The sequence below is a fragment of the Cydia fagiglandana genome, chromosome 1, assembly GCF_963556715.1.
Source record: "Cydia fagiglandana chromosome 1, ilCydFagi1.1, whole genome shotgun sequence".
Lineage (NCBI taxonomy): Eukaryota > Metazoa > Arthropoda > Insecta > Lepidoptera > Tortricidae > Cydia > Cydia fagiglandana.
Window position 1 is genome coordinate 16,845,170 of NC_085932.1, and position 12,422 is coordinate 16,857,591.

Sequence of the window (12,422 nt, forward strand, 5' to 3'; positions counted from 1 at the left end):
AAGTTTGAATTGTATTAATGTTAGATTCTGAGCAACATAACTGTTATTATTCATTAGTGGAAACTGTGTGGCTTGTGAATGTGTTATCTGATTTACTATATGTGTTGTTTTTGGCTGTTTGTTTCCCAAAGGTTTAAATAAATAAATTAATAGGCTAAGACCAATAGATGGAAAAAAAAATGGAAGTTAATACACAACATACTTAATGGCCTACCTTATACCACCTATGCTATTATTGTAACTTGGTCGCATCTTTGTCTAAGTTTGGCGAACACCTTGAATATTCCCGAATTTCTCTTGTCGGACGTCCTTTTCTGATCCTACTCCCAGCGTCCATGACAAGCACCTAGAGAAGGACAGGCGGTTTTTGCTAGAAACGGGAAAGATTGTGATATCGGCTATCTAAGCTTGTAGCGCGTAGATGGCGCTAGCAGTGAATGTGTTAGAAGCGCCATAATACACGAATAATATTGCAGTTTTGTGCTAATTTTGCAGAAATCGCATCCGCCAGTATCCGGCGCTCATTAATGCTACCACGACCAACTGGTTCCTGGAGTGGCCTCGCGAAGCGCTTCTCGAGGTCGCTTACAAGTTTTTGGACGGAGTGGAGTTGCTCGCTTCCATCACTGGACCCAGGGTTAGCTGTTTTTGTCTTATAATTTCTAGACAAAAATTATATTCCCTATAGATAATAAGTATAACCCCAGAATGATTGCAGCTAACAGCAGAATTCCTTTCAAGTTGCTAGATTAGTTGATATTCCTGCATTTAGCTTTAACGAAGCTCGAACTAGAAGCCAGCTGAGAAGAATTGGCTAAGTATCAATGCATCTGTATTCTTGCAGGCTATTTGCTTTTTAGGGTTCCGTACCCAAAGGGTAAAACGGGACCCTATTACTAAGACTTCGCTGTCCGTCCGTCCGTCCGTCCGTCTGTCACCAGGCTGTATCTCACGAACCGTGATAGCTAGACAGTTGAAATTTTCACAGATTATGTATTTCTGTTGCCGCTATAACAACAAATACTAAAAACAGAATAAAATAAAGATTTAAATGGGGCTCCCATACAACAAACGTGATTTTTGACCAAAGTTAAGCAACGTGGGGCGGGGTCAGTACTTGGATGGGTGACCGTTATTTTTTGCTTTTTTTTGTTTTTTTTTTTTGCATTGTGGTGCGGAACCCTTCGTGCGCGAGTCCGACTCGCACTTGCCCGGTTTTTAAATGGAATTAAGCCTGTTTCCGTCATTTGATATACAGATCCGCCGGAAGGAATCAATAGTGGAGAGCCGCGAGGATGCTCTTCGAGCTAGTGTGGCGTCCATCATGTCACTGATCCACTCCTCCGTGGGCCGCTACTCGGTCAAGATGTATAACGAGACTCGGCGCACCAACTACGTAACTCCAACTAATTATTTGGAACTCGTGGCGGGATACAAGGAGTGAGTTTGAAAGTATTTACGAATTTCTTTGCATACCCGTTTGTTGCAATTTCAGAGTGAGAGTAGTTTACGAAAGAGTCCATGTTGTTAATTCACTTTTCCGTGGGCTCGGTTGTATTGTCTTGGGTCGTCCCGTTCGTTTTTCGTCAAGTTCTTAAATTAGTCCTATTCTGCTTTGGTCACTCATTCTACATTCGTTCCAATTGTCGGTGGCTGTCAATGTAGAATGAGTGACGAAAGCAGAATAGGACTAATTTAAGAACTTGACGAAAAACTAATGGGACGACCCAAGACGATACCGGCTCGGTAAAGAATTGAACAGCAGCGAGATACTAGCGTGTTCTATGGTTTTTTTAAACGATTGACATTTGGACAGGAATTTCTGAATAATTAAAGATCTTCATATTCTTCATGTGATTCATATGGATCAATTTGTGTAGTACTTGGTATTATAGGTAGGTGTATTATGTTAATACTTAATTTATTGACAGAATGCTGAAGATGAAACGCTATGAGATTGCCTTACAAGCGAACAAGCTAAGAAACGGTTTAGGAAAAGTCGAAGAAACCACAAAACTTGTTGGACTGATGTCAGAAGAACTTGCTCTGGCCAAGGTTTGAAGATTTATAACAATGTAGGGGTTTGTTTAACAAACTTAAGGCAATAAAACCAAGAGCGAAGAGCTACTAAAGTTAGACCGAGAAAAGTCTGCTGCAATTTTGATAGCACAAGCAGTGCAAGTGTTATTTTAAACGTCAAACTTCTATGAAATTATGACGTATAAATAACACTTGCAATAGTTGCAATGCGTATGGTATGGTATCAAAATCGCTGCAGACTTTTCTTGGTCTTACTCTAGGTACATGCTCTTTGTAATGTACCTAATGTAAACTAGACTATTTACTTCTAATCTAGAATATTGACGATCAGTTACTGTCAATCTGTCAAGAGAGAATGTGAATTGATCGAGACGCTTACTGTATCTGTATATAGGTGCAAGTGGCGGAATATACAGAGCAATGTATAGAATACATGGGGGTGATCAACGTACAGCAACGTAACGCAGACGAGCAGCAGCGTAGCGTAGCCGCTCGCAGCAAGAAAACGCAAGAAGAAGAGGTCCAGTGCAAAAAGCTCGCCGAGGCGGCCATGAGGGATCTGGCCAGCGCTATGCCCGCTCTAGACGAAGCCGTCAAGGTTACTGTTCTCCTTATTCTTAAAGCCCATTACGTTCGTGTTCTTCTCTCACTGAGCGCAAGCGTGAGCGAGATGGATGTGCGTGGTCGGGACCGCGAATATCATGTTTATGAATTTAAATTTTTTGTTTGTCTTAATAATAAAAAAAGTTATCTGCAACTGCTGTACTGTGCAAAATTTATTATAAAAACCTATGCTCGTGTTTTTTCTTTTATCGAGCAAAAGTCAAAAACGCAGGATTCGGATCGCTGAAGTCCCTAAAGAAAGGCCTCAAAATTGCTAATGAAATTTTTGGCAACCTCTCTAAATATGATCAGGAATACGGTATCGTCTTGGATCGTCCCATTCGTTTTTCGTCAAGTTCTTAAATTTGCCCTATTCTGCTTTCGTCACTCATTCTGCATTCGTTACAATCGTCGGTGGCTTTCAATGTAGAATGAGTGACGAAAGTAGAATAGGACAAATTTAAGAACTTGACGAAAAACGAATGGGACGACCCAAGACGATACCAGGAATACGCTGTTAAAATTATTCGGTTTCCTCATGTTACACCGTGTATATAATTATACTGCTTTACAGTGGCGGCGCGTCAAACATATCCATAGGCAAGCCGGTGGGAATCGGCTTTTATGGACGCGCCGCCACTGCTGCTTTATACGCCTTTCATTTGCATGACTTTTTGTAGGCCTTAGATGCTCTGAATAAGAAAGACATCACAGAAGTAAAGTCCTACGCAAAACCGCCTCAGAAAGTCGAAATGGTACTGGAGGCTGTGCTCATACTGCTGCAGGTAATCGAGGGAGACATTCCATTTTATTTACAACTAACCCATAACAAACACTTCTTACTAAGCAGATTAACCTTTATAACGAATTATATTCAATACATAGAAAGAGCCCACCTGGGCCGAAGCAAAGCGGCAACTAGGTGACCAATATTTCCTGGACCGTCTCCGAGATTTTGACAAAGACAACATCTCAGATAAGACCCTAAAGAAAGTAGGCACCTACACAATCAAACCTGACTTCGATCCAGAGATCGTGGGCACGGTGTCAGCTGCTGCCAAGTCGCTGTGTTTGTGGGTGAGGGCGATTGAGAAGTATGGAAAAGTATACAAGTGAGTTTTGTAAATATTTTTCAAATATGTAACCTAACAGCGCGTTTTTTGCTACTTTAGACAAAGAAGTCGTGCTGATATACTTTACATATGATGAGCGGTGGCTTAATTATACAAATCCTTTCTAATTCTTCTGTTGTTAACAGAATTGTAAAACCAAAGAAGGAACGTCTAGAAGAGGCTCTGGAGTCCTTGCGCATGAAACAGCAGATTCTCGCTGAGGCTCGCGCTAAGCTGAAGGAACTGAGCGAAATGCTGGCGCGACTCCAGGCGGAGTACGACGAGAAGTTGAGGCAGAAAGAAGAACTTGAGGAGAAATCAAGGCAGCTGCTCCTCAAGCTAGAGAGAGCTGAGGCACTTATTACTGGCTTGTCGGGTTAGTGTAGTGCAAGAAGTGAATTCAGTGTTCTCTTCTTAGCCTCGATAAAATTGTCGGTACATGAGAGCAAATGTTATTTTTCTGTACCAGTTTGACGAGAACGTTCTGAATTAAATTTATTTCATAAAGCCAGAACAGCTTGTTATAGTTGTATCTTTTCGATACAGGCGAGAGGGAGCGCTGGGAGATGACAGTAGAACGTTTGGACAAGGAGTTTGATAATTTGCCCGGAGACTGTCTCATAGCTACAGGCTTCGTGGCTTACCTGGGACCCTTCGTGTCCGAGTACCGCGAGGCTCTTATGAGCGACTGGTTTTTGGAGGTATATTCCTCTCTATATATGTTTTACGTGAATTGAGAGCTATTTTGTAGAGGTAGGAAAATGCTCAAGTTCCCTCGTCCCGAGATAAATGGTTTGGAATGGTTTTTGTTGTTGTAATATATTTACATATACGCGACTTTTTTGTAGGTGTTCAACGAACAGTTACCGGTGACTATGGATATGACAATGAAATACTTCTTGTTGGACGATGCCACACTAAGGGAATGGAACAGTATGGGACTGCCAGGTACGTGATCGTTTGCATGTTATTTGTACATTTATAAATTACTAATACTTATGTTACTTTTATTTTGTTGAATAGAGGACAACTTCAGTGCAGAAAACGGCATCATAGTAGTGCGTGCCACAAGATGGCCATTGGCAGTTGACCCACAGGGGCAAGCACTCATATGGATCTCTAGGCTTGAAGAAAAAAATGATATACAGGTAATCGTAGACATTACATGTTTGAGGTCTTTAACGGCTATCCGACGTTTTCATCGATTTTTGGCAAGTTTTGAATCGTATCTCCTTTTTTTGCACTACAGGTAGAATTATAAGACAAACGGTTATCGGTTCTTCAATTTTTTTTCTCCGTTTTGTCTACTGGATGAATACATAATTACATACTTATTTTTTTATGAAGTTTTTAAACATTGTCTAAAAAAACACTTTTTTCATATCTTTTTTGCTGTGAAAGATCTTACATGTACGAAATCTACATACTCGTATTTGGGTTTGTTATAGACTTCTCGAAAAACGTGTCTAGGGTTTTAATTTTAAACTAATTAACACAAAAGTTATGGCCTGAAAACCAGTTTTTTAGCCTAAAATTGTCCAACTTTGATGCCAAATATCTTGAAGAAGTTGAGTTGAAATAAATATGGGATACTATATTGCTCAAAGCCGTTGTTGTTAATATGATAAGCTACAAAAAACATTAGAAAACGAAGGGATTCTGATCGAAGGTTATTGGCGTGGGGGAGCCCCTTAAGTATTTCCGAATATCGCTCACGACAAAAAATTTATTATAAATGGACCAATATTTTCAGGTCGTGGATTTTGGCCAACCAAATTATTTGAAAATAATGGAGACTTGCCTAACCGAAGGCACACCGATCATAATACAGGGTGTAGGCGAAGTATTAGACCCGTCTATAGCACCCATTTTAGACAAGGCCATCATTAAGATCGGTGACTCTAGGGTCATCAAGTTCAACGAGAAAATGGTGTCCTACCATGATAAGTTCAGAATGTACTTGACTACTAAATTGGGTAAGTTTTTTGGGTTTACATCGATTCGTGAAGTCAAATGTAGTAAAAGTACTCGTAGCCTATAAAGTGCCCATGTCGAATACTAGTGCAGCGTCGAGCACTAGTACTTCTACCTTACCTCTACTACCATGGATGACGTTTCGTGTTATAATATATTGCCATATTTTTTAAGTGGTTGTTAAATTGCGCTGCAGAGTTAGCTTGTTCTAACTCTACCTAGCTACCTACCTCTTGACATAAGGTTAAATCCTAACTTGAAAAAATAATTCTTCTTTTGAGGTAACCCGACTTATACCCCTGAAACCCTCACGAAGACGACGATGGTGAATTTTGCCGTAAAAGAGCAAGGGTTGACGTCACAGCTGTTAAGTATTGTGGTGCGGAAGGAGCGCCCGCAGCTCGAGATTATGAAGGACAATCTCGTCACCACCATCGCCAATAATAAGAAGATTCTTGTGAGTTTACATGTATTGCTGATAAAAGTGATTAATGATAATAGTCGTTGACTGTTCTTCAACTATACAGGCTGTCCAGTGGCAAATTTCCGATTTCAAATCCAAATAATTTACGAACGCGTAGTGCCAAGGAGACGCAGAGGTTTTTTTTAGTTTCGTGAGTGTTGCGGATTAATTAGTGACAATGGATCACTGGCCAGCAGAGCAGCGTGCACGTGCCATTGAGGCGTATCTAAAAACGGCTTTTTATTCAGTACTGCAAGACCCTGACTTTAATTTTAATTTTTTCTTTTAAAACTGTTCCGGATTTAATCTGTCAGCTGACCGTAGTCATTTTTCTGGACCAAAAAATTCAGAACAATAAATTAAAATAAGGCATAAGTTGCCATATTAATTTTAATATACGCCATACTGCGATGCACCGTCAGCTAATCTTATTGGAAGCTCGGTAGAAAATATGAGTTTCAAAAAATTTTTTCCGCATTCATCAACTTTTTATATACCTAAGTAGTAGTTTTGGTTTATATGTATATTTTAGTCTTTTTTTATCAAATTATGAAATCGTAAATCTGCCACTGGCCACCCTGTATAATACAACTATATTGAAATATTACCGGCTCTGGTATAGCATAAAGCCTAGTTCGATATCACAGTACAGTCGCCATCAGATACTCGTATATCGGAGCGGCAAAATCATCTGAACACGCACTCTAACGTCTTGATAAATTGATAGGTAATACCTTGGCCACTCCGATATGTCTGATGGCGACTACCAAAGCCACAGCTTTACCACACATTAAGCTGTCAATTATCGACTCTTCCTCTTCTTGCAACTTCTTCTTGTTGTTAGGGGCTATACAAGGCTCCATAGCCTATGTATCACTGCGACCATCCCTGATCTATTGTGGTCGCCACCTCTCGCAACACTCGATCCAAACCTGCAACTTCGAGCAGCTGCAGGACCTTTTTGACCTCGAGAGACTACCTTCTCTGGGCTTAGTATGTGTCTGCCCAGGATTAAGGGCCAGTTGCACCAATCACAATTAACAGGCTGATCAACGTCAAGCAGCAGGGAGCTACGAAATTTTCAAATACAATAAAATTTAGCGAACGCTAAAACAGTGACAGAGGGTTTTTGCAACGGACCCTAAGTCACGAGTATGCATTAAGCATCCATGTAATTTAGGTGGATTTGGAGAACGACCTTCTTCGCATCATGTACGAGTCCCAAGTACCCCTTCTGGAGAACGAAGAGCTGTTTGTGACGCTGCAAACCTCGCAGCGGACCTCATTGGAGGTGAAGGAGGCGCTTATAACTTCGCAGGTCACTGAGAAGGAAATCGACACGGCCAGACAGGTTCGTGTATAGAATTTTTCTTTTATTTGAAGTGCTAAAATTTATGAGTACAGTCAGCAGCAGAAATTGGTAAACGGGCGAGGTGTTCAAAATAACCTTCACACGCTCTTATTCTCTTAATAATAAAGTCGTGTCAAGATCATTTTAAACACCTGGCCCGCTTAGCAACTTTTGCCGCTGACTGTACCAAGTTATCGCCACGAGCCCTCTCTTGTTGAACTATTCACCGTCAAATTCAACTGCAATGTATTCAGGAATTATAAAAATGAGTCACTGGTTTTTTTCTGGAAAAGACATCAACGCAATTCTATATCGTTAAATTTTTGTTTTATGAGTTCTATCCTTTGATTTATTCCTCTTGACCGCAGAAAATAAACAAATAACTATACCAGACTTGTTTTAAATAACTGTACCCGCATATAGGGTTACGTGCCAGTGGCAGTACGCGCGTCTGTGCTGTTCTTCGCGCTAAACGACCTATCCCGTATCGACCCTATGTACCAGTTTTCTCTTGACGCCTACATCGATCTTTTCAACTACTCCATCGACCGCAGCGCCAAGAACTCTGAGCTGGACGAACGCATCAGCAACCTTAATGAGTTCCACACCTATTCTGTGTATAAGTAAGTTGTTTACCTACTTCCTATTTGAGTAGGTACCTGTAGGTACCTAGTTCTCATCCTCCTTCCAAAAACAGCCTTGCAGGAATAAGATTGTCAAGCATAAAATACCAGTACAAAAAAAAACGCTCATAATTTCTTGTTACCTATAAAAGTTTTCACATAAAATTTAAACTCCTAAAATTAAAACGAAAAGCTTCGCAAAAAATATATAGCATCAGCCCACTCATCAAACCTCCATTTTATCCACAAAATTCGCTGTTCAACCGGTATCGTCTTGGGTCGTCCCATTCGTTTTTCGTCAAGTTCTTAAATTAGTCCTATTCTGCTTTCGTCACTCATTCTACATACATCACAATCGTCGGTGGCTTTCAATGTCGAATGCGTGACGAAAGCAGAATAGGACTAATTTAAGAACGACGAAAAACGAATGGGACAACCCAAGACGATACCGTTTAACCAAGTAGAAGTTAGAAGCTAAGACTAAGACTGGAGATGAAATATTACTTGTGTACGCGTACAGTTACCATTAGATATTGATAACCCTTTACCAAGCTGACATTTCAAAAATGACAATCGAATGTCAGTCTTACTCATCGAAAATGAAACAAAAATGTTTGAAGTACCATATGTGGGAAATATATTTCCTTAGCCTGATGGTAAAGGGTTAAATGCTGTACATCGAAGCAGGTAGCCTGATAGCGATTAACCTACGCCTCAAACGTGAACTTTAGAAATATCCAGTATCGAAGAAACCTTTAATTGCTGTCCTTGTGGCCTGTCCTTTACAAATCCCTCTCAATCCTCAGGAACACGTGTCGAGCCCTCTTCGAGCGGCACAAGCTGCTGCTCTCTTTCCACATCGTTTCGCGCATCCTGTTCCAATCGGGCAAGATGGATTATAACGAGTACCTGTTCCTGCTGAAAGGTGGCGTCGTGCTAGATCGCTCCGAGCAACCAGACAATCCTACTAGTGAGACTTGATGAGACTTGAAACTCTTTCTTGGTTTGGCACAAATGCTCAGTTTCATTGGTCGATAAGCAACAATTCGGTCGATATACAAACAATTAAACACTTCCCGCAGGCGGTAAAAAAAATTAAAAAAAGTTATTTACTGTTACAAAGAAAACTTACAGCAACGAACCAAACAGAAAAAAAAGACACAATAAGGTTTAAGTCCACAATAGGGTTGTTGGCTGTATATAAAATATATATTACTCACGAAAATTGTATAGAACAACAATTATACAACTAATATGAAAAGCAGAAGGAGTTGAAAATATAAGTAGTTCCGGTTAATCCGGTTATAATATTAGCTGAAAATTGTTGAGCATTAGACTTTTCGGTAGCAGTTAATTCCACTACTCGGTGATAGATGTCGACTACGAAAATAATAGACGTTTTGGTAGGTACTAAAACTGATGTATGGAGCGAGCACTTTATGTATTTTTTTCTATGGTTTCGGCCAACTATTAGCTGCATTGATAATAGCACGAGTAGTGACGACACGTTCTGGTTGTTATTCTTATACCAGATTTTGAATAGCATCTCCTTTCAGATTGGCTACCTGATGATTGCTGGGACAACTTAACCGAGATGGATAAGCTGCCAGGCTTCCACGGCGTTATCGAGATCTTCGAGACATTATCCAAGGAGTGGAAGGAGTGGTACTTACACCCTGAGCCCGAGACGCTGCCACTTTTAGGTCCGTCAAGTTGAATTGGTTCACGACAATCACGACCTTATCTGTTCAATAAGTATTGTAGGAAATCTCAAATCAAATAATTGGCTTGTATTGCCAAACTAGAATATAAAATGGAATCTAAATAGAAACTTGTATTGTGTACTATAAGTACTATACTCGTACGTAGATCGTGTCAGACATTTTTCAGAGATTTATCATGTAATAAAAAATACCAAAACACAAAGTGGGGTCTTTTAGACAGCTTGAGACCAATATTTACAATACAAGCAGCTAATTTTCTATTGGATTAAGTATCTTCTTTTCTCATCTTATTATGATTCTGTCATGAGAATGCACGTATCACAACTAAGCCTACTTATATTCCTTAGGTGAATGGAACGACACAATGAACGACTTCCAACGCATTCTCTGGATTCGTTCACTACGGGTGGATCGCGTGTCTGCTTGCATTACTACCTTCATCATCAATGTGCTGGGACCGCGCTATGTAGAACCACCTGTTCTGGATATTAAGGTACAAAATAAAGGTGTATAATCTGCTGTCTTCTTGAAAGTCACAGTGCTTGTTATTCGGTTCGGTCTCTTTATGTTTGGAAGAAAAGTATATGAACTCAACATTATTTATTAAACTGCTTCTATGTAATGCCCGTGGTTCACTGGGTACAGCAAAGGCTGCTAGACTCAACATTATAGAAGACGCACTTATAATCTCGGCTATGTAGCCGAATGCGGTGTTATTTAGACAGCGAACTCGCCCTTCTAAGAAGGATGCAAAAACAGATTCATATGCAACTGTATTACAGCAATCCTGGGAGGAGTCATCGTATAAGACGTCGTTGCTCTTCGTGTTGTCTCCGGGCGTAGACCCCACGGCCGCACTCATTGCACTCGCCACGGAGATGAAAATGTTTGACAAGTTCCAGTCGCTCAGTTTGGGACAGGGCCAAGCACCAGCTGCCTCCAGGTAGTATAATACCACCAGTATTTTGTACCAGTTGTCACTAAGGTCTTCTCACAGTACGTTGATATTATTTATCTAGTTGTAATCAGAATTCAGTACCCTTCCAATTGAAATATGTATGCATCTAAGTAATCCGTTCTCTTGCAGGATGCTAGCCACTGGCATGAGGGAAGGCGGCTGGGTATTCCTCGCTAACTGTCACTTGGCGTGTGCGTGGCTTGGATCTCTGCGTGGCCTAGACAACCCTAAGATTCATCCGAGATTCCGCTTGTGGCTTTCTTCTATGCCAGACGACAAGTTCCCGCTGCACGTGCTGCAGAGAAGCATTAAAATGACGACTGAACCACCACAGGCACGTATTTCTTGTTAACAGCCTTTTGGCGTGAGAATGCCTAGGCTTGATGCGCAGTCAGGTCAACTCCAGAATTCAGCTGAGATCCTGACTGTAGATCTCTATGCCTGATGATAAACTCCTGCTGTACGAATATATGCTGCAGAGAAACATTAAGGCGACTACCAAACCACCATAGATTCATGATGCTTGCAGAATGTCACTTGGCGTGCGTTTTGCTCGGCTCATTGCGCTTCCATGGACTGCCTCAAAATAATATTAGATAGTGATGTATTTCTAGATTGGTACCTAACTGAGGCACATGGCAATCGATGTCTGGAATTAGACAAGTGTGATTAAACTGACGGTGTGAAACAATATACATATGACTTAAAGACACGTTCTCGTAACGTTAATCCAGTTACCAGTTCTCTTATCATAATATTTCTAGGGTCTAAAAGGCAACATGGTCCGCTTGTTCGCGAACATGAACGAGGACAAGTTCGACGATGCCACGCCCAAGTACCGGAGACTACTGTACTGCGTCTCGTTCTTCCACTGTTCGCTTATCGCCAGGAAGCGCTTCCGACAGCTCGGCTATAATGCTGTTTACAGCTTTAATGACGCGGATTTTGATGTAACTATAATCCCAAAACATATTAGTTTAATAGATTTTTTATAAGACCAAACACCTATACCTTGACTGTATTTTAGGCAATCGATTTTAATATTGTGGCATTTATAACTCGTGCCACATTAATGTCGCCCATCATGAAATGTAACTTGTAATAAAATTAAGTACCTACAGGTACTAATGAGACTAGCTTTATCTATTTTTTAAACAAACATATCTCCTAGGTATCCGATAACCTACTGGCCAACTATCTAGAACAATACGAAGAAGTCCCATGGGATGCTTTGCGATATCTGTTCGCGATCATCAACTATGGAGGCCACATCACTGACGACTGGGACAAACGTGTGCTTATTGCTTATATCAACCAGTTCTTCTGCGAGGAGGCTCTGGATGTACCTTTCTATAGGTAAGGTTCCGTGTACTAGCACAGAAGCTGGGAAACAGGAGGCAGGAGGCATCAATATACTGACATAAATTGTATGGAATGACTGGAATGCCTTTAAACTATCGAAGAAAATGCGACTATTCATTTTAAAGAGATCTCCCTCCGCCTCCGTGCCCGGCCGGTAGCAAGACGGTGAATATTGTGCCTACTAAGTTTATTATGAAACCCAACCATGCTAT

General features: G+C 40.8%; 2 protein-coding genes across 4 annotated transcripts in view; one reads left to right on the forward strand and one right to left on the reverse strand.

The window, feature by feature from the left end:
- Positions 1–12,422, reverse strand: part of LOC134665842 (protein croquemort-like) — a 407,398-nt gene that overhangs the window by 239,057 nt on the left and 155,919 nt on the right. The gene's annotated exons all lie outside the window — the stretch shown is intronic.
- LOC134665447 (dynein axonemal heavy chain 2) overlaps positions 1–12,422 on the forward strand; it is an 82,690-nt gene that overhangs the window by 61,992 nt on the left and 8,276 nt on the right. The window contains exons 54-74 of one of the 3 annotated variants that reach the window (XM_063522437.1): positions 496–637; positions 1,259–1,440; positions 1,932–2,055; positions 2,435–2,638; positions 3,324–3,428; positions 3,529–3,755; positions 3,902–4,131; positions 4,302–4,456; positions 4,604–4,703; positions 4,779–4,903; positions 5,509–5,731; positions 6,011–6,186; positions 7,373–7,543; positions 7,967–8,166; positions 8,973–9,136; positions 9,723–9,869; positions 10,238–10,383; positions 10,673–10,833; positions 10,978–11,182; positions 11,613–11,798; positions 12,020–12,204. In XM_063522437.1, coding sequence (XP_063378507.1) covers positions 496–637; positions 1,259–1,440; positions 1,932–2,055; positions 2,435–2,638; positions 3,324–3,428; positions 3,529–3,755; positions 3,902–4,131; positions 4,302–4,456; positions 4,604–4,703; positions 4,779–4,903; positions 5,509–5,731; positions 6,011–6,186; positions 7,373–7,543; positions 7,967–8,166; positions 8,973–9,136; positions 9,723–9,869; positions 10,238–10,383; positions 10,673–10,833; positions 10,978–11,182; positions 11,613–11,798; positions 12,020–12,204 — 3,558 coding nt within the window. Of the gene's footprint in view, positions 1–495; positions 638–1,258; positions 1,441–1,931; positions 2,056–2,434; positions 2,639–3,323; positions 3,429–3,528; positions 3,756–3,901; positions 4,132–4,301; positions 4,457–4,603; positions 4,704–4,778; positions 4,904–5,508; positions 5,732–6,010; positions 6,187–7,372; positions 7,544–7,966; positions 8,167–8,972; positions 9,137–9,722; positions 9,870–10,237; positions 10,384–10,672; positions 10,834–10,977; positions 11,246–11,612; positions 11,799–12,019; positions 12,205–12,422 lie in introns of those variants that run through there. The other 2 variants (XM_063522425.1, XM_063522433.1) reach the window with 2 other exon arrangements.